We start from the raw sequence: 21,430 nt of genomic DNA, 5'->3' as shown, positions 1-21,430 counted from the left end.
TTGAAGAATCTTAAAAAAAGAAGAAGAAAGGAAACAGAGAATGGGAATGTACCTGACACATGTCTGATTGGTAAAAAAAAATATTAATTCTGGGGTTTTACATGCCAAAACCACTATGCGATTATGGGGCACGCAATTGTGCGGAACTTCAGATTAATTTCGACTACCTGGGATTTTTTAATGTGCACCCAATGCATGGTACAATGGCATTTTTGTATTTAGCCCACATCGAAATGTGGCTGTGGCGATTGGAATTGGATCCCGTGACCCTGTGCTTAGAAACGCAAGGAAAAACAAAGAAAGAAAGAAACGTACGTCTCTTTTTGTCCGTGACTCTTGTGCTGCTTCGCCAATCTACATGGTTAAACACACGACAATGTCAAATTGCACAGCAAAATAAACAACTGCAAAATAACCGTAAGAGAACTTGCCGCAGTATACTTTATTTGTGGGGTGCATTTGCATCGCAAATTGCACTAGTTTTCTGCCTGATGCCACAAATGTGGCCTGCCTCGTACATATGGCAAGCTTCCTCAAGGGCGGATGCACGAAAATGCATTTTCTGGTTTGTCAGGACTTAAAAACCTCAGGGCGAAATCACTGGAAGCGCCATGGGTGCTTCCAATTGCATATATTGACAGGTGAAGCACATTACCACCCCCACTTCTATGTTTGTTAGAAGAATGTTCTAGCAAACATATAAGTGGGGGTGATAACGTGCCTCACCTGTCAATATATGCAATTACACTTATCGACTGATAATTTGGACTAGGTGGGGACCATCTAAAAGTCCAAACAATCAAGAGCTGAAAGTAACGGATTTGATAGGAAATAAGTGAACTTATTCCACAAGTGTCAAGGAATGCTATTCAATGCACTGCTGCCTGCACTTATGCTTGTACACGGCCTGGCCAGTCTGTATTTTGACTGTCATCATGCTGCTGCTACAGATGGATGAAAACACAGTCATTGCATACACCAAACCTACATCCCCTGGCAACTTGAGCAAAAGTTGACTGTAATCCAACAGCAAAATGATCATAGGTTTGGAACAGTCACTGTCTGCCACTTCCCTTTCTTTATCACCAACCTTGTCTGCACCAACATCGAGAGTCTGCCGTTCTCATCAGGTACGCATGTGACCTTCTGCCTTTCCTACCAGCACATGCATGTACAAACTTGGTAGCCGTTTACAGAAGTTGCCGTGGCTGATGGTTTGAGTGACCAAATTCTGCTTCATATAAGCTGCTGTCAGTTCAGCCCATGTGCATGATCGTACGCCCAATCTCTACGTAATCATTTACATGTATGAAAACCTTCATAGCAAGCTTTTCATGACAGCAAGCCGCTTGACACCCCCGCCGGCTAGGCCTAACCAGCAGGTCTCATTGGGAGTTGCCAACCAAAGTTGTGGTTTGGTGCCAAGTCAATGAAACACATCGCAATGGCTGTATGGCACTTGGAAAGCGGAGGAATCACCTTGATAACGAAAGTGAGGGCATGAGTGGCACAAGCAATACTCAAATGGCGGCAACTTTGTCTGCGATTGCCATGTTTTTGACATCGAGTGCATGCCGATCAGTCCAAGAAATTGAACGAGACAATGTACAGCACGAGAAATTTCGGTTGCCATTATAAATTGGTTCTGTGGAGTTGGTGACAGTGCTGCGGGGAATTTCGAATACTTGAGCAGGTCTGAAAAATTAGACGGCAACATTTTTGTTGTTGTCTGCTTCATGCAAAGACCGCGGACACTCGGACAATAAGCTTTATACGTTCGTAATTTTATACGGGTGCAAACGTCCGAGCCGCATGCTTTGATTCTCTATGTGCGGCTGCTTGGTCTGCATGTTTTGCACCTGTGCGGCCTTTGAAAAATGTTTTTTTCATAATAGTGCAGTACTGCTGAGAGTGTGGGTATTCACGACTCTGGTGACTTATGGTATAAGCAGTCTATGCTGTATTATAGTAGTTCTGCACTCCAACACTCTCTAGCATCCAAGGTGAATTGTATGAGTACCAGAGAGACACTGCCACTCCCAGAATTTTCGACTCGCAAAAATAATGTGTTGAAAAAAAAATGCAAAAAAACTACTGTGAGTGCAAAAATATATGTTTCAAGTGACAAAAGCAGGTAGCTTTCTTCTAAAGCAACATTTAAGGATAGCAAGCAAGTCGGAAAGATACTCCTTCATAAAAGATCAAGATGGCTGCTGGCTCTGATAAGTGCTTCTGGAATGGCAAACGGTACAAAACAGGTAAATTTCAGTGCTTTCATAAGCAAAACTGAGCATTTAAAGTATATAAATACAGCGTTTTCTTCCTCAATGACATGTCATTTCGAACAAGTTTTTTGCCTGAAGGTGTGCCATGATATGTATACATAGACAAAAAATAACAGAACTGAAAAGCATATTACAAAATTTTATTTTTGTTTAGACTCATGTCCCTCCTTAACACATAAAGGAACAATTAAATGTGTGGGTTTGGAACACAAACCTCGACAGCTTAACTGCTTGTCTGGGCTTCGCTTGCTCCATGTTTGGCGACTACTGAATCGACTAGAATTTAATTTTAATTTTAAGGAGGCAATAGCAATGTATAGTAAGAAAAACATACCGTTTTTACTAATCCTGATGATGAATTATCAAATTATCGAACAGCGCACTGTAGAACCCGTAATTATGACCGTTACATTACATACATTACATCTACGAGGTGAGTGACGGCGCTGTGAAGCTGTCAGAATAATCGAGTATGTCCAAATAACTGGTGAACAACTGTAACAGACTGACGAGCTAATTGCGTAAATTTTTTTTTTTTTTTGGTGGATACTCAGCTCTACTGAGTAGAGTACCAAATTCACAATGCCTGCGTGAAGACTTCTGCTGGGATGTACCCACCCTCTGTGGTGTGTAGATGGGTGCCATGGAGTCCAAGTCCGTCATGGGAAACTCGACACCCTTGTTCTTCAGGTCGGTGTACACCTGGACGACACCCTGCATGTCCGGGTGTGTGCGGAATGCATCTGCCCAACACTGAAATACACAACGACGGCTCACTTATTCAGCTGCCAACTTGTACCGCAGGACCCGTCCCTGCACACTGAAAGACAACCTCATACTTGCACCCGAAGAAACGCTGATTTGGAGACTTACTTTAGCATACTGAGGAACCAAAGGACACAGAAACTTAAGACTGCTGCCACACAGTGTCACTTTATGTCCACTTTAGCATCAGTTCTATGTAGTACTTTGGTCCTTCCTGCTAGCTTATTACTATAAATAACCAACTAGCCCATAAACTTGTATTTCAGTGGCTATTTACAGTACGGTCCTGTAAACAAAAAGGGGTTCTCAAGCGCGGAATCAGCTAGCTAACCGCGCACTTGGTTCCAAAACTAGCTCTGGCCAAGAGCGGCCCGTGAATGTGCCACTGTGGGCCAGAAAACGCGACGCAAAGTAAGGCTCACGCGTACACTTGCCCCAAGCGGCTCCCACGCAAAAAGGGCGCCTCGCGAACTTGGGGAAGCAAGCAGACAAACAACCTTTCTCTTTGAAATGCAACTTTACTCTCCACGACGCAGGCTACTGCACACCGCCAGGGTCGTAAAACGCAGAGCTCGAGGCGGAGGGAGATGCCTGCGGTCAGCGAAGGAGGGTCGAACCGGGGTGGCGGCGAGGCTGCAGGCATTGTCAAGAATGGCGAGCTGCGAAACAAGATTGCCACACAGTTACGACAGGGCGACACGACGCGCACCTCTCCCTCTCCGTCGCTGCAGCTGGGAGGCGTTCAAAGAAGCGGCCTTTGCGCTGGAATCCGCCGCCTTCCTCCAGCCCCTTCGACATTGTGACGGAACTAGTTCGGTGCGTGAACAATGATTCCGGAGTTCCCCAACGCGGAGCTGATTTGACACGCATGGACAAGCTGCCGCGGGAACTACGTATTTTTGTGCTTCTCACGCTTCGAAGTGGCGCAGAACAACGAGCGACCCTCGATCGGCTCCGATAGTTCCCGGAACGGCACCCCACGTGGTTGCCTCTGTGTACAGAGCGCGGTTGCCTTTGTGTACGTAAACTGATCTTCAGAGCAGCTGCGAGTTGGTAATGAGTAAACGAACAGTCGCCGCGTCGTATGACCGGCGGATCGAGTGTATAAAAACTGTGGTTGTGCGAATGCTGAGGACACTTCTCTTGAGCAGTCATGTTAGACTGAGTCACTTCTCTCATGCAGTCATGTTGGACTGGTACTCTTTTTCTCAAGCAGTCATGTTAGACTGATTTAATTTCTGTAAATAAACCCTTTTTCCTCGTTCTCGATGAGAAACAGTTCTTCACTTCATCAACGATCTCAGCGTAAATAAGTTGGACGACGGCATGGGCCAGCTACCTTCGAATTCATGCCGTACTCCAATCTTGGCAAAGGACCACGGACGATGGGATTGAGCCCCCAATCCTGACAGCATGCAGCCCGCAGCTTGCGGGACGGTCTTCTTAATGTCTTCTAGGCACCTTGATTTCTTAGAAGAACAGGGTCTTGTAGTGAAGGCGCGGTGTTCGTTGCTTACAGTCCACTGTTAAAGGAGACGTCCAACTAGAACAGTCAAACCTCAGTGTATGAATATAGATACTACAGTGAATTGTCAGATTAAAAAAGTAAATCTAAAATGTTTAAGGCCGATGTCAGCATGTAAAGAATACATGCTCTCAACAAATATTGAACGCAACGAAGGTAACATTTGTTGGGTGTTCATTTAGATTTGACTTTACATTGTTTTACTTCATTAAGGCAAATACAACTGAAACATTTGCCTTCATCAAAAAATTGGTTGAGGTTTAACTTTTGTAAACCTAGTTGTCACGAGCAAAAGGTCTGTTTGGCTTGGTTTTGCAAAGACTATGCACACAGTGTTTCATTAAAGTTAGGCCACAGTCTTTCTCGCACTTTACACGCGCTGCCGAATGGCTTGTCTGTGGAGTCGCGGTGAAAACTGGTCGTCACAGTCGAGCTTTCCGCCAGCCGAAGGGTGTCGTTCGTCAAACATTCGTTGTGGGTGCCTTTGGTCGTATCCACGGCTTTGTCTCCTATTCCTTGTTGTTGTTCGTGTTGCTGAACAACGGCGGGGGCCGCAGTAGCTCTGATCTTGGCACGCTTCCGTGCTGGTAAGCTTCTCTATAACGTGCTAATCTGGCCTCCCTTTGCTCTGGTGTTTCGACAGGCAAGTTTGCCTTTGCTTGAAATTTCGCAGCCTGTCGTATAGTTACATCTACCGGATGATTGGCTTCAGCCTGTCACTTGAGCTGAAGCGCAGGCACAGACGGCCCAGCCGGCGCGCCATCCATGGTGAGACTGAGCGATTAAGCATAGAGGGCCAAGCACTGGCAAAGCAGCTGTTATGAACCTTTGCCTAGTCATGTGGTACTGCAGCGGCGAGGCTTAGAGCGAGCGCAGCTGCGATGCCTCTTGGCAGCAGATCGTGTGATGCGATTGTCACACCTGCCACACTTGCACTCTGGCTCAAGGTCATTGCGACGTGATGAATGACCTTGGGAGACATGGCGTACTAGAGCTTTCGCTCTAAAAGCGCGTTCACACTGAGACATTCGGCATCTGGAGTGGCGCGGAGCCCACTTCGGCACCAGCGAGATCCGCCGGAATAGCCCCTTCTGCACTGATCGTTCCCGGACTGATTTTTGCGGCAGCTGCAGCCGGATTCCGTAACCGCGGACTAATCGTAGCGTGATGCAGCATATCGAAAGATGACGGCCAAGCCTGACGTGCTCGTCATATCGCAGTCTTCGAATGCGTCGTGACATCAGAAATGTTCATAGAATTGGTGCATAACCGCCCCATCTTTTTCGACAAGCACCACGAGAAGCACAAGTGACCTAGTGACCTGATGAGGTGGTGTGACCAACCTTCGTGCGCTCCTGCAAAGCAGGACGAACCCACTAACGCCGGTGGTGTCGTATCTTCGGCGAATGCTTCTGCATGTCACACATTGCCAGAAAAGTGCTTGCCGGCAAGCCTAGCAGTGCTGCCTCTTCTTGCTCAGGGTTTATTGTCGTTGTAAGCAGTGATGAAGCGGCCAAAATAAAAACACGTGAACTCTACGCGAGCGAAGATAACTGCGCAGTTTCGATAGGGTGTACTAGAAAGGGGGAGTGGATCCACGGCAGACTTTCCACTGAGGATTTTTCTATTGAAAAATTTGTGGTGCCACCGTCACCATCACCTGAATGAGCGGCTCCACACACCGGTCGGACGATTGTCGCGTCAGAGACCCTAACGCAGCTGCAGGGAGCTTTGCCAGGCGTTTCACTCTGCTGCATCTAGTTCTGATACTCGGTGGCGGAAACAGTGATTTTCTTCCCCGCCGAACTGCACTCAATAAAATGGAGAAAGAGCGACGGAGACAATGCTAACAATAAGACAACAATGGTGTGCCGAGCAGACGACAGCCACTCAGCCCGTGAGCTCGCCTCAGCCGATCGGAGGTGCCGAAACAGGCGGAGCCTCAGAAGAAGGCGACGGCAGCGCCACCGCAACGTCAGCGTTTTTTGCAACACCCTCGGCGCTTGCCAAACTGTCCGCTGCACCCACTCCCCCATTCCAGTACCCTCTAGTTTCGTGTCGCGGGAACGTCCGGGATAGCCCGCACTTGCTTGAAGGTGAGCATCCTACACGACAGATGGCCCTGTATTGCGTTCCGGGGGCGCGGTGGGCAAGCAGTGTGCAAGACACGAATTTCGGCGGCAGGCAAATTCCGTTGGCTGTAGACACTGGATTTCCCAGTGTGAACGTGCCATTAAAGTAGGGGCTGATATAATCTATTTGACTAAACTTACAGCAAAAAAAAAGTCTATGGGCTTTTATGTCACATCTTGGTGATAATGGATGAAAGAATGATAACTACCCATTCCTTTTAACAGTGATCCATACTATACTTTGACCAAAGGATAAATGAGCTACTTGTACCGAAGCAAAACATGATACGAGACGACATACCGGAAGGCTCTGGAATAATTTTGACCATCTGGAGTTCTTTAATGTGCACCTATGTCTAAGTATACAACCATTTTAGCACTCCACCTCATAAAAGCATGGCTGCTGCACCTGGGACTTCCACCCGTGTCCTTGTGTCTAGCAGCACAATGTCACAGTCACTCGGCCACCATGCTTACTTGTTGGCAGTCTTGTGGTAAGTGACAGCCGTAGCATATGAAATCGTGCCTGTTGATGCCAACCTAGTTGGACCTTCCTCTGCTATCATCTCCGCCACCCACCTCAGGCAAAATTGCTCCTCCACACACGGCACGTTCGCTGCCGGGGATCCCGTCACGGTGCCCCACCAGCAAGGAGGCCACAAGCACAGTGCTGAGGATGATGCAGACTGATGCGCGCAGTCTTGTATCGCATCTTGTGTACCAATGAGCGCATCATAAACAGCTTGTAGATACACTCACTCTCTGTCGTCCCCCTTACAATACTAGCAATATTTTTATCTGCTTAGTTGCCCCAATTCTTCTTCATCCCTGAAAACCAGTGCAGCATGCCACCATTTCTTAACTCCTGCAAGTTACACATGCTGACACGTCCCAGTCAAGTTTTCTCTCCAAAGCAGGCTCTGTTATGCGCACCTGTATGAGGCTGAGCACCTTCTCCTGCACGGCGGTGGGTGGGTCGTTCTTGGGGCCAATCATCTTGACCAGGTCCTGGATGAAGTCCTTCTGCGACACCAGCAGGTGGAACCGACGGCCGCAGTTCTTCACACACGTCTCCAGAACCTACAAACAAGCATTGGCAGCACTGTCAGCCCTTGAATGAAATGAGGACGGAAACAACGAATGGGCTGAACACTAACGCGGAATTTTCTGGGGGGGGGGCATGTGCCAGTGTGCCACCCCCTGGCTATAATATGCCACAGCCTACGTGAAGCCAACAGGCAATGAACCGGAGAAAGGATGGGGGAAATTAACAGCTGTTCAACTGAGCTGTATATTTATTAAAGTACTAGGGCTAAGTTTACAATAAACTTGTTGTTTTTAATAAAAGTGCGATGACAGTGTCAGAAAGATGACCTAGCTGCTCACGGGAACCAAACCCACAACCTTCGTTTGACGACCACATTGTTCCTCCAATTAGGCTACAGCAATGGGTGTATTTATGTGCGTGCACTAACGTAGCCCAGAAAGTGTTAAGATAGTGACACTCACAACCATGGCAGCAAATGTGGAACGTCCATTAAGTCACGGGTGTCCACATAGTATCTCTATGAACCTCAAAGGCACAATCAGGAAAAAGAAAAATATCAGCTTGCTTTATAAGGAGAGAGAGAAAATGCATGTTGCACAAACCCGACACAAGTTACATAATAAGCAACACTGTGTTGTCACTTAGTGATTGCAAATACTTGTGTTTACACAAACCTCTGTCTGCTGTCTCTCTATTGTTACTTGTTCTTGTTGCCTGAAATGCTTTTTTTTTTTTTTTGCCCAACATACCTTACCTTCTTTTTTTCATTTTCCAATTACTTAAAAAAAAATGTTTTTTATTCCTTGCTGGCCATAATTTATAGGCACAGCACCCTTAATTCTGCGAATGAAATCATGTGGCACATCCTCCAATGGGCTTTCACCAGAACAGGTGTTTCGAGTGTGAGGCCATAAAAACCTGCCTCATCACAGCAAACGCAGCTGCAGCTGTATTCGGCAGACTGCAGGGACCTACTGCCCTGCCTGTTCCAGACACACCTAATTTGCTTGACAATCTTTCTGCCTATCTGTACTTATTTCTTTTACTATATGCATGTAGACTCTCTTAACATTACTTAAAGTGTGCTCTTCTGTTTCACTGTAAATGTTGTTTTTTTCATAGTAGCAGTTAGCAAAACTAAGCATTCCGTTGTGTAAGGTGCAAGTACGATAACTAGAATCCTTGCAGAATCATGCAACTAGGTTCATTCATTCTTCATACTCATATGACATAAGCATATCATCCTTCAAACGCAAGACTGGTCTTCTAAATCTTTCTGTATGTCGTCGCATTGCCAGCCTCTGTCTGCGTCACAAATTTTTTCACAGCTTTCTCAATCGCGCACCCTACATCATCCCACTGACGCGCATATCCCACCGCACTAGCCATCCGTATCAAATTGCACTCACGTGCTCGCACTACTACCTTCGCTGCCTCATTTTTTTCTTGGTACAGCAGCGGACTGTAATGCCCTTCCCCGAGGCGTTGCAGCAATCACGTGTCCATCAAGTTTTATAGAAAATGTCACAGCACACTGTTCCGCATAAAGACTTATTTGTAACCTTCATTTGCTGGCCCACCCCTTATGTAATACCCCCTAAATGGGGGTCTTTAAGGTAATAAAGTGATGTGATGTAACAAACACTTTCTTGAGATTTTTTTAGTTGGTTCTTAATGTTCAACCATATTTCTCCTATACTGGGTTCTTTACTATCAGAACAAGCCAAGCACAGCAGTGACATCACCCTTGTCAACCTCATTGCTGTCCCAACCTGCTATAATATTTGGTTACTGCCTTTCCTGAGCACTGTCTCTCTGTCCTTGTGTTTTTCCACTATTAAGTTTTTTTTTTGTTGTTGTTCTACAACAAGAACCACAAGGACGAACCTCCACTTGTGGGCCTAGTCTTGACATATTGTTTGTTTGCTGTATGGTGATAAAACTTTACACACATACCACAACACACCATGCAAGGTGCAAAAGAGGCAAGGTCAACAAACAAGTTAGAGAAAAACAGCATATTTTAGGCATTCACCGACAACACTGACTATTTTAACGACATGCTCCACAATCTATGCAACCTCACATGGCATGTGCAGATAAACGCCACACAAATTATGTAAACAAGTTACAAAAGAGTAATGTAATTATTTGGCAATGAGTGCCAAAACATGCACAGACATACACACTTTAAGAATATTCTGCTATACATGCACTCTGACATAACGCCCGCTGACAAACAGACCCAATAAAAACAGTTAAAGGATGACTAATGAGATAGACATGCAAAATGTGAAAGAAGTGTTTGAGACTGCAAATAATGCCTGCAATTACTCTACGCAGTTTAAACGAATGATGCAGCGGGCATTATACACATGGCCATGTTCCACTGCAGTTATCTTATCTATGTCGCAAGGATATCTCATGGCAGTACAAGTCATCATGATGCCACGATGTACCTCTGTCATAGAGCCAATACTAGCCTTTGGACATGGTTCCAGACAATTCTAACACCTACTTAAATTGCATGCTCTATGAGCAAAATTATGTACTCACGGTGAGAGCGTACATGACTACTGTGTAGTTCTTGCCCGCATTCTGCATGAGCCTCTTGCGTATCGCGCGGATTGCATCTTTTGGCCTGGGACAAACAGACAGGAAAGTTTGAGGTAATGGAGGGGTGCTTACCACGATTACTGCAACACAGAAATAGCAATTCATCACCATCATCATTTATTAAACCTTATAGACCCCTGTTGCAGCATTACATTAGGGGAGAGCATACATAAGAAAAAATATATATATATTAAAGACGAAAGCTGGAAGTAGCACTACATCCCCAGCAAAAGGGTGGGAAAGGACATACAAAGGCATATAAAGTAAATGTTCTATCTTAAGACTGGGAGGGCCATACAAACAGAATAAAACATGGCTGGAAACCCACTCCTACATTTATAAATTTTCTTGCAGCATTAAGACGAACACCATTGTGATGGACTTCACAGGTACGATGAAAGGTGCCTCAAGTAAACTCAGTGAATCACATTAAAAAAAGTTTAAGCTTTTATTCTGAGCACACAAATATATGGACACTGCAGGAAGACTGCAGTGACACATAGACAATACTTATAGATATACACTTATATATATATATACACACACAATACTTATATTTGTATTTCTTGGGTAGTAAAATGATTATAGCAGAACTTGTTCTTGGGCTAGTTGGCTTATGCATAAAGCAATTACTCTAGTGTTATCAAAACAATGAACACAGGAAAAATGGCAGGAGGAATGCTACACTTATGACTGGTTTACTTCAGGAAGGAAAGCAGCAATATAAGTAAACATACAAAGGATCACGTGCCAACTTAATGGCAGTCTGTTACTAATTCGATGTGCAATATCATGATTTGTAATTTTTTAAAATTAATCGAAACAGTAAACAACCAGATCAACATGTCACTGACACAAGCAACACTGCATTTTTTTATGCGATATGCTTCGAGCAGTCCAAGCGCAGTTGTGACCTTGCGCCTATCAAATATCTTTATCTCATGTAGTCATGGTTGATACATGCATGCATTACAGTGTGCAGGCAAATGAGCACCACCATTATTTCTAATATATAATTGGTGTTCCCGTGCACAGCCATGTATATCACGACCTGTTTGGTCTATGCGGGCTTCTTCACAGGCAAGTGGAATTTCGTAAATGACACCAGTGGCACATTCTACAAGGGAGCTGGCATGTTTCAGTTTCTTTGTAGTATTCATACCGTCATGTTGTTCCAGTCATGTTAGCACTTATGGCTAATGCTTCAAAAATTTATTAACAGTAAACATCCATCTTAGCCTATCAAATTTTGTGCCCAAACTGTGGTGCTAGAAACATCAGCATGGTGTCACAAATGTAAAAATATTTCACAACATTTGACTCCACAAAAGGCGCCAAAAGTCATGTCTCTGCTTACCTTCAGAAGCAGTGCCACCATTTTTATTTAGTAGACAGCTACGTCATGCTGAGCAGACCCTGGCAACATCTCTGACAATGGGAGGAGCTGGGGCAGGAATGTCATCGTAGCTTTCAAGAACCATTTTTTTCTTTTACTTATTAATTCTTGCTTGCTTATGAAAGGCGGCGCCGCTCACGATAAGCCCAACCTATGTTTCAGAAAGTATATCTACAAACATATACTTCGTTATAACCTAAGAATTCAGTATGAGCGCTGCCAATAGAACTGCTGCACATTTGTTGTCTGTGCCTCCACATTCCAAAACAATTCACAAGACCCCATTACCGAAAAAAGTTTGCCTCTATCATTGCATTACGGCAATGGGCAAACATTGCCCGTTGCCATCTATGAAAGCGCTGTTTGAGTTGGACAGCAGTGTATTTGCCAGTGAAGTCTCAGGTCAACACCAACTATACATAAACAAAATATTTCTCTTTTGTGACCCCTTAAACTCAAGCCCGAGCATGTCTAACAATGGCAGCGAGCAACCACACAAAAATAGTACAGGCCATGTTTCTATGCTCACATTAAAATGAAATGAACAAATGTGAGAAACCCTTCAGACGATTTGACCACCTGTGAATCAACTAGATCATAATGCAAAAGTTACTGGTGAAATTGAAGTAATTGTAATCGTTACTAGCTGAAAGTACATTAACGATGTAAATACTGCATAAATGGCATTACCCTTCATCGGTGTCGTTGACAATGTCGCATATCTCCATGTTGAGTGCCCAATTCTCTGAAGCCAGCGAGGCATCAGTTGCTTGCTCTGCAATAAACAGCCACAGGGGCTTTCAGAACTCTGGCTAAAACATTCATAGCTGAAATGACAGTCCTTATTTCATCTGCTACAAAAGATACACACTGTCCCCAAGCCCGTCTCGGGGGAAAAAAAAGGAAAAAGCTAGTAAAGGTAATCAGATACAGTGCTCTGCAAATAAAATTGCATTGCTATGCTAGAACAAAAATGTAAGTTTGAGGCTGGTTATCACGGTTATTAGGGTAAATGAGGGAGTGATAAGCTTCAGACTGCAGCCAACATTCAACAAGAGGAGCCATCTTCATCGAGGTCTTGACGAAGACAGGTTCTCCAGTTGATAAGGAAAGTTGTCACCATGACTTGTCATTATCATTTAGTTCCCTTGCAAAATCAGTTCAGGGTGATGAAGTATTCTTTCAAATCGATATTGTCGTTAATTTCATTAAGATATTGATTACCAGAATATATGAAGGACAAATTCTTCTTTTTTTTAATTTTGTGCAATACCCCAGCACATGAGTGTGATGCTATAGATTTCAATTTATTTTCTCATATTTTGGCATATGCGGCACAGTAAAACCTCTCAAAGTTCAGTCGCTAGCCCCTTTATAATACAATGTAGTCCATCTTTACTGATATGAACTACATCCAAGCAGATGTGTCTCAGTTTATGATGTCGAGGCAGGAACTTTGAATTGGTGTCAGTCATGTGCCTTTCATTTTTGCGTCTTTCTGGCTTGCCAACCCTCTTCTTATGGCAAGTGTGATTTTTTATAGTATTGCAAAAGCTTAATTTACTTACACAGTCAAACCTATACCTCTGTTTAGTGTCCCATTAACTCACGTGGCAATGGTCAGGGTACATTTCGGCCTACTTTGCATCTCAAGTCACTTAGAAAGGAAATCAACATAGCTTGAAAAAAATATATAATAAATTTAAGATATCTGACATCTTCACTTGATGCATTCCCAGATTTACAAAGAAATGAATGTGAAGGAACAGCAAGAAAACTGTCAAGACATGGACAACCTATGTGTATACACAAAGATATAAAAAAAAGGGTTTAATAGTTACGAAACTCAACAGAAATTTAGCCAAGTTTTCCGTTCTCAAGTCAAATTTAACCTCATTTTGTGTGAGGTGCAAACATTAAACAAAGACATGAGGATGAGCACTAACCTTAAAACGGACGTTTGGGCGAGTTGGGAAGCCATTTTAAACAGAACAGCGCATATTTTGACAGGGACAAGGAGGGAGACACGACACGGACAAGCCCTGACTTGCAACTGATGCAACACCCATGGTTACTCAGCAACTGCTTACACACGGCAACAGTTGCAAGTCAGCGCTTGTCCGTGTCATGTCTCCCTTCTTGTTCCTGTCAAAATAAACGCTGTTCCATTTAAAACACTAACTTTAAACTGCTCTGCTTTTATTTTGTAGTGACATTTATAAATGTTGCTCCAAAATAAACCGCACCATTTTGAAGTTAGCGCTTGTCTTCCTTTCTTCGTGCTTCTGTGTCTTAGTTTAACCCATGTGCTCCACACAAGAATGATGCAACACCAATCAGCCAAATAAGTTATGCTAGCTCAGAAGAAACACGTAGTGCTAATTTTCAAGCACATCTGTGCTTAATTCAGTAAATGAACTTGTTGTGTAGAGATTTTGTATCCGTGCCTTATTAGACAAATAAGTGTATGCCAGATCTGCTGCTTAGCTAGCTGCAGCTCTCCTCGTGTACAAAGGAAGCTTTACAAGGAACGCTTCACAAAAGTGACAATCATCACTTATGAACTGGATGGGGTTAGATTCAGCACACCGGAAGCTTCTAGCTCGCCCTGCAAACGAGTTTTGTTTCGCGAGCGACGATATTATGGAGCAGGAAACTCATTCGAGTATGCACACAGATAGTGCAAATCTGCGCAGATGGCGTTCTTTTTGTTGCGTGTGTTTACTTTCTGCATGTGCCGTCTGCTTGCCTTCATGTGCGGAAACAAATGACGTGAAAGTGTGTTGCTGAATATTTAAATGAACAATCGTCAACGAGAAACGTACGCCGTTTTCCATCAGAACTGTATACGACAGAAAACGACATCCGTTTGTTTTTCCAGTTGTGTTCCTCACGCTGCCATGACTTCCGGCGACACTGTACCAATACGAGCCGGCTGAACGCGGCATTACTACGGCCACACCCATGGTTATTCTGCGACTGCTCACACACGGCGACAAACGCAGCCGCAGACGAGCCAACCCACTTGCGCAGTGATTCACGCGAATCAACGCTCACGCAAACCGCGGGCAACGCACCACGGACGCGAAAGGGAAAGCCGGCAAGTAGCGTAGTCGTTGTATACGAGGAAAAACGTTCGCGCCTCAGTCGCCTCGCGTACTCCCGAGTTTGGAACGACGAAGCACGATTGGGGTGGCTACCTTCCCCTTACTCAACCACGGGGAAGGCAGACATGTGAACGCCAGCTGTCAAGGTGCACCCGGTAATGGCCCCGCAGTGCCCCCAAACACTTTCCCCTCGCAAGAAGAAGAAACGGAGGTATATCCTAAATATAGGCACGTCGGACCGGCCCCCTTGCGCAAAACAAAAGCGCTTCTCTGTACGTAACGAACGCTGGCGATTTCGTTCGCATTTTCTAAAGCTCGGCCGTTATCAACTCGGTGTATGGGATGCGCTCTTTAGCCGCGGGTAACGAGCTGTTTCTTTTCCAGCTAGCACAGGGCTGCGTCAGCCGCACGCGCTCAGCGCGATTGCGGGGAAAACAAAAGCCCGGCACTCTATCCGCTCGCGGTTGTTGCCGAGCACCGGACCGCAGCGCATAGCGCACGACGGCGACGAGACGACGACGAGTCACACACACGCGTATATCGCGACATCAACAAGTCACCGATAACGCGTCCCGTATATAGCAGCAGCGATTCGTCAGTGTGTTGTGCAAGGCTGCAGAACACAGCCCGACCTGGCAAGCGACCGACTAATTTCGGATGCAGGTGAAGGGCCCCGTCGTTTCCTGCTTCTCCGATGCGTGCATAAAAGTGAAAGAAATCCGCGCGACGTTGAATGGTGCGCTTCCTTGCCAACTAAACTCACGGGCGGCTGTGCCCGCGGTCGCGCACACGAGCGACGACACAGATGCGATCACGCTGGTTTGCGATTTCACGCTATAAACGATTAATCGAGCTCTAAGCCACGCTTTGAGATCCTTCCCGCAGGACAATGGTTAAGGAGGAAACGGGAACCGTACGGAACTGCTTTCGCGAGCCTACAGCTGATTGACACTCAGTGAACGAATAAGAAAATGAATTCATATGTAGGCAAGGCTTACCTATCTTCTGGCCTACGGCCGTGTTGAAGGGGTTTCCCCCAAGTTGGGCCAAGATCGCGGACATTTTTGCGAACTCCGTGGCTCGTCGTGTATATTGAGCTCCGCAGCGGGTCGTCGCAGCAAACACAACGCAGGTGCTTATCGCATTAAACGAACGCCGTCCATTAGCGGCACGGCAAAACAGTTGTCTCGTTCCTCTCGTTCGATCAGTTTCGTATTCGAAAGAAAAACGCCATCTGTCGCCGTCTCAAAGAAAACGAAATCGAAATAAACGTGAAAATTGTGTTTTTTATCATTATTCTAAAACCCGAAATTAATTATTTAGCTAATTTATTTTAACTGTAAGAAACCTTCAGCGGTACAGCACCATAATTTTGCTGGTTTTACGTTGAGTTGTTGCATTAGTCCTTCTGTAACTTGTACATTGTGTTTGCGAAACGGAACCACCACACAAAAAAATTATAGTAAACACACAGCAACTGAACGCATTCAGGCAGGTATTTTACGCTTATCTTGTTGGTCTAACAAGTCAAGTAAGCACTCTATTTAACACGATAAGCAATATCGCCCAAAAATGATCTAGCAGTCTTTCTAAAAATGGCGTCTACGCTTCAGGCTACACAAGACTGCAGCGCCATCTTTGTTCAACTATTTTCGATTTGTGAGTTTATCAGGAACGCAAGTGGCAGCCGCTCCCACTTGTTCGACGCTGCGCAGCTTTCGGGACTCCGCCGACGGCGCGAATTTCTTTCGCTTACGCAGCGGTTGGCGTCGATAAAACAGAGCAGCTGTGTTCTTCCGAGAGTTTGTTTCCAGTGGATGAGAATCAAGAGACGACGTGTCTGCGATCCTCGATGAAAAGCAAGCATGATGTGGTGAACGTAAGCGGAAAACATGTCCACTAATTTATAGATATGCATTCTTTGGCAGCATCACTAAACCGTGCTAGCTGAACTAACCGATTTACTCTACTGATTGCCAGGTTGTAGCGCTGTCGTTTTCGGATTATGCGATCACAATTAAGACCTCAGAAGAGCGATGTTTACTCAAGCCCCCAAAGACGGTGTAACATCGTCTGTTCTGTTTGTCGATCTATTTTCTCTCGCTTTTATGTGGAGATCATCAAGCTCCAGTGGGGCGTCGGGCGCCTGCCAAGTTTTGCGGTATGCCGCAATTCCAGCTCGCACCCCCCTACTCCCGCCGTTGTTGTGCCTTGTACGGCGAATAATTCGTCTGCTCGTGGAAGAGAGGCCAATGGCGTGCGCCTCCGAGAATGATGTCATAGCAATGTGGGCGTGGGGCCCGCGGGGCCGCGCCGTCATCTGTGCACCTGTGCCGGCGCATTCACCGGCAGGCCGACAGAGAGCGCCTTTTCCGCAAGCTCTTTGGTTTTCCGCAATTGTCTGCAAGAAATGACTTGTACGGTTAAGCTGGCTAAATTTAGGATTACTATGGTTGCAAAAATGCAATGCTTTGTGGCGGCATCTCTTAATGTAAATGTAAAATATACACTCCTTTAAAAACAATTGCTTACATGTTTTAGCTTTTATTCGAGTTGAGAGATGGCACTAAAATCGCTTGTTTACCCATTTCTGCAACAAGTGTGTTTTGTCGTCTGCTCGAAAATTTTCACAGTTTGGTGCTGAAAATGGTGACTGACGTTTGAACGCTGACCTGAGCAGAGCACTGTGAACAATGGCAGCTCGAGATGCCGTGTGTGTTATCGTCAGCCGGGTTAGTCGGGTACGACGCCCAGAAAAATAACTTTCGTTATCTTGCTTTTGTAGCCCGCTCTTGTCGCCGTGATATTTCCTCGGGTAGCCACCGTCCAGAGTCGCTGCTTTATCCCGGTCAAAGGCACAGAATGCTATTCTTCAATCATTTCATTGGACCAGATTTGTCGTTTCGTCGTCGTTCATCCTTCCATAAAGCGAAGCGCGGAGCCTTTTTTTATTTTTAGCCGTGACTTTTTTTTTTTCTGTAGCTAGACCGACGAGAAATGAAGGATGACACTTACGGCAGCAGGCAGGGTGATGCCTGTACGAGCCGTCCAGACGGCCAGATACCGTTGCGTCAAACGTGAAACGATCTGCGCGTCTCTCTCTCTCTCTCTCTCTCTTCTACCTATGTGTGCTGCGCTGGCAATGAGAATCCGTCCCTCTCTTTTCTTCTTTCATTTCCGTTTTGATCTTGTGAATGTAGAGCACATTAACATCATTGTGAAGCACAGGCGTGATCAAATGTGTAACTGGGTTTCTATTTCTAGTTGGTTATGTTCTTATGTAGCCCAGACACACGGATCATTATAACGTGCAGCTCGGCTCAAAAATGATCGCTTGCAAATGTATGGCGGCGGTGTTTCCGGTTATTAAGAACTGTATTTACACAATCATATCCCTGCAAATTGGGCTTGCCATTCATTCTTGTTCTACACATTTCCGTTAATAACGTTTTCCCTCCGTTGCGCATTCGTTCCTTGAAGCTGTAATGCACAAATGAACAAAAAGACAATAATGCCTGGTTTAAATACACGAGCAAGTGATGTATGTTCGAATGGTTTTTCGAGGGGGTTGGTGGTGACTGTAGAGACGCCGCGAAGATGGAGTGGCGTCTCCAAAATAATTTCGATCACCCGCGGTTCTTTAACGTGCGACTAAATCTAAGTGCAGGAGCGCATTTGCATCTGCCCCATCTGAAAGCATTCGCGCGATAGGGAAACGAACCTGCGACCTCTTCCTCGTGCCGTCCCCTTCACGCTGTCGTTTTGGCACCGTCACCACTTGAGTAAAATAAACGCGTTGTCACCATGCCGTCATTTTCATGCCATTAACGTGAATCTACTTGTGTCATAATCATACTGACGTCACTCAGGCGTGATTGCCGTCTTGCTTAGCACGCCATAGGCACTGTGCCTCCCCCCCTTCTTTTTTTCTTCTTCATTTTGAAAACACTATTATTTACATTTTAAATAGGCTCACTTCGCCTTGCTGCCTCGGGTCGATATGTGCGCGAGTCGTTTGCATTTCAATAGGATGACCTTTTTATCATTCTCAACGAGCTCATGACAGGAGTAATCCGATAAAAAAAACCTGCTGTGATAACGGCGCGTTCTTTATAGCGGCAAAAACAGCGCACTCCCTTCACAAGCGTTGGCGCACGGCCTTGTTGGTAAAACATACTCAATAATGTTTTAAACGCATTGACGGCCAGGACAACGAGGACTCGCTTGTCCTCGTTGCACGGGATGTATTTTTTATAGATGTTGCCTAAATAATTACAACAAATGTGACCATATATATTTGTCAGCATTTTCGCTATTCCAGACGTAAAGCGTAATAATAATAATAATAAAAAAAACAGAAACCGTGTAGTGTGTGACCTTGACCCCCCAAACCGTGCCCTTTTGCCTTTTGTGCATTTTACCGTCCCTCGGACAAATATAGGTCGACGCTACTTTTACTGTCTCATAAATTCAAACTTTCAGTAAGAACGGCTACTGTTGCAGTTACTGTATTACATCTTCAATATTTTTTAACAAACTTTTTAAATATTTTTATTTAATGGGTTGAAGTCTTCCGATGAGAGTGACATAGTTGCTATAACCATCACATCTGACAACAGCCGTCTGCTGCTTCCTGTTTTTGAAAGCAGACTACGTGGCAGCGGATATGCGTTCGCCTCAGAAGAGAGTGTACCGATATGCGCTCGCTCTCTTGATGGCCTGTTGGTGCAATAGCTGCCTTCCGCAAACATGCGCTGCATGCTGACACCTGGGAAAACCAGCGAAAAAATTGGGACGCAAAACACAACGCTGGTGTCTGATGTCAGCGTTGTGGTGTGTCTTCTTTCTGTCGTGTTTTGCGTATTTTTTCGCTGGTTTTCCCTAGTGTCAGCATAAACCAACTGGACCAGCATGCAACATTTCTAGGCTGCATGATGTTGGAATCAAGTCATGCCGCGTGTCTCTACAGACGAGTCTCCGATTGCTGAAAGTGGGGCATTCTAGAAATATATATATATATATATATATATATATATATATATATATATATATATATATATATATATATATATATATATATTTATATAGTTACGCTATTATGACAATATCTGAACACAACTTGTGACTGGAATTACAAGCATAAAGCAATGTGACTCCAAACGCAATAGTTTGGTTACTTGTCAAAGCATGCCTTATGCCATTTGTTTCATTTCAAAGAGTAATTAAATGTCAGGCATACAAAGAGACTACCGTATAAACAAACAAATAAATAAATAAGACACATCATTATCTCAAAAGCGCGAGCGGGCGCGCGAGCAAGTAGGAACAACGTAGATAGTGTGCGCTGTCCCCCTTCGAGCCTATAGTGTTACGTTTCCGCTGGTGCTTATATGGTGGAAAATACGCATCCTTCTCAGCGTCCCACGGGTTTAGGCAAAGTACCGATAAGCGACGTGCCCGCAGTTGGCTTTGTCTTAGAACGACAGAAAGCTGAGCTAGTTGGTATAAGGATTCATAATGCAAAGAATGGGTATACGGCGTGCAGCTAGACACGCACACAAGAGAAGTGGACAAGTCGGCGTTAGCGTTGTCAACTTCTCAATTGTGTCCGTGCCTGCACGCCTTACCCCTTCTTTGCATTATGTTGGCTTTGTAGTTGGTGCTCGTGACGCTTCTGTAGACGGTGCACACTGCGACGTCGGCAGCCGCGGTATACAAGCGAGCTCGACGCATGGTTTCTGTTTTCCATTTTACTGCGACAGCAATCATATCGGCACTCCAGGCAAATCTTCGCCGTCGTCGTACGTCGCCGTCGTGTTCCGTATATACATTCCAAAATCCACATGAATGAGCGACCCATACAGCGCGGGGGCGAGAAAAAGCACGTGACAGTGAACCTAAAAGCATGGCAGCTTGATGGGCATTATCTTCCCACGCACTCACGTGACCAAGCGCGTATTTGGGAAGGAGAGCGCGTGCCTTCTGCTCCGGCCCTCCATGCCGTAGCTGCGAATGACTGTGCGTGGCTGACGCCTACGCGGCCCGCATGCCGTATCCAATTGTCGGTAATCGTTGGTGGGCGCAATGATCGAGGGTGAGGAGGGATGGCTGCTAACTTCGTGCGCGCTGTCTTCTTTCCTGGGCAGCCTTTCCGCGTCCCTATAGCGTTGCAGATCGCGTAGTCTAAGAGACAGGGGTAATCGGAGATCGCTGAAAGAGGCCGCCCTGTACAGAGGACATAAAAATAGGCAAATTATGATGAAGATGAATCTCGGGTCGAATCACGCGGCTGTACGAACCACTCGCCTCCGCTGCAGGCGTTCTTCGTAATGCCAGCGTGAGATATATTTACAGGTTTACGTGGTCCGTGCATTACATTGTGCTTGTGCGCTCGTTATTTTAATACAGTAAGTGAATGTTTACTACAATTTGTATGGCCGATATAACTAACGTATCGACTCGTGCAAGGGTCGCACTTGTTTTGTTGCGATTTTGACGAGCCTTACACGGGACCGGGCCATTTACTGTCGTGCTCTCGTGCATCCAGCTGTCGTGA

At 45.3% G+C, this 21,430-nt stretch overlaps 2 protein-coding genes across 2 annotated transcripts in view; one reads left to right on the top strand and one right to left on the bottom strand.

Annotated features, from left to right (window-relative positions):
- The window catches only part of LOC135900750 (target of Myb1 membrane trafficking protein), a 39,486-nt gene extending 23,411 nt beyond the window's left edge, over positions 1-16,075 (bottom strand). The window contains exons 1-6 of the mRNA XM_065430297.2: positions 15,873-16,075; positions 12,458-12,542; positions 10,312-10,396; positions 7,641-7,787; positions 2,904-3,038; positions 316-354 (exon numbers count right to left, since the gene is read on the bottom strand). Of these exons, the coding sequence (XP_065286369.1) occupies positions 316-354; positions 2,904-3,038; positions 7,641-7,787; positions 10,312-10,396; positions 12,458-12,542; positions 15,873-15,936 (555 nt within the window). The 5' untranslated portion in view covers positions 15,937-16,075. The remainder of the gene's footprint in view (positions 1-315; positions 355-2,903; positions 3,039-7,640; positions 7,788-10,311; positions 10,397-12,457; positions 12,543-15,872) is intronic.
- A 474-nt stretch (positions 16,076-16,549) lies between these two features.
- Positions 16,550-21,430, top strand: part of LOC135900748 (uncharacterized) — a 16,315-nt gene continuing 11,434 nt past the window's right edge. The window contains exon 1 of the mRNA XM_065430293.2: positions 16,550-16,753. The gene's annotated coding sequence lies outside the window, so the exon portion shown is untranslated. The remainder of the gene's footprint in view (positions 16,754-21,430) is intronic.

The sequence above is a fragment of the Dermacentor albipictus genome, chromosome 8, assembly GCF_038994185.2.
Source record: "Dermacentor albipictus isolate Rhodes 1998 colony chromosome 8, USDA_Dalb.pri_finalv2, whole genome shotgun sequence".
Classification (NCBI taxonomy): Eukaryota; Metazoa; Arthropoda; class Arachnida; order Ixodida; family Ixodidae; genus Dermacentor; species Dermacentor albipictus.
Note: the sequence above shows the minus strand (reverse complement) of the source record. Positions and strands in the feature narration are given on the sequence as shown.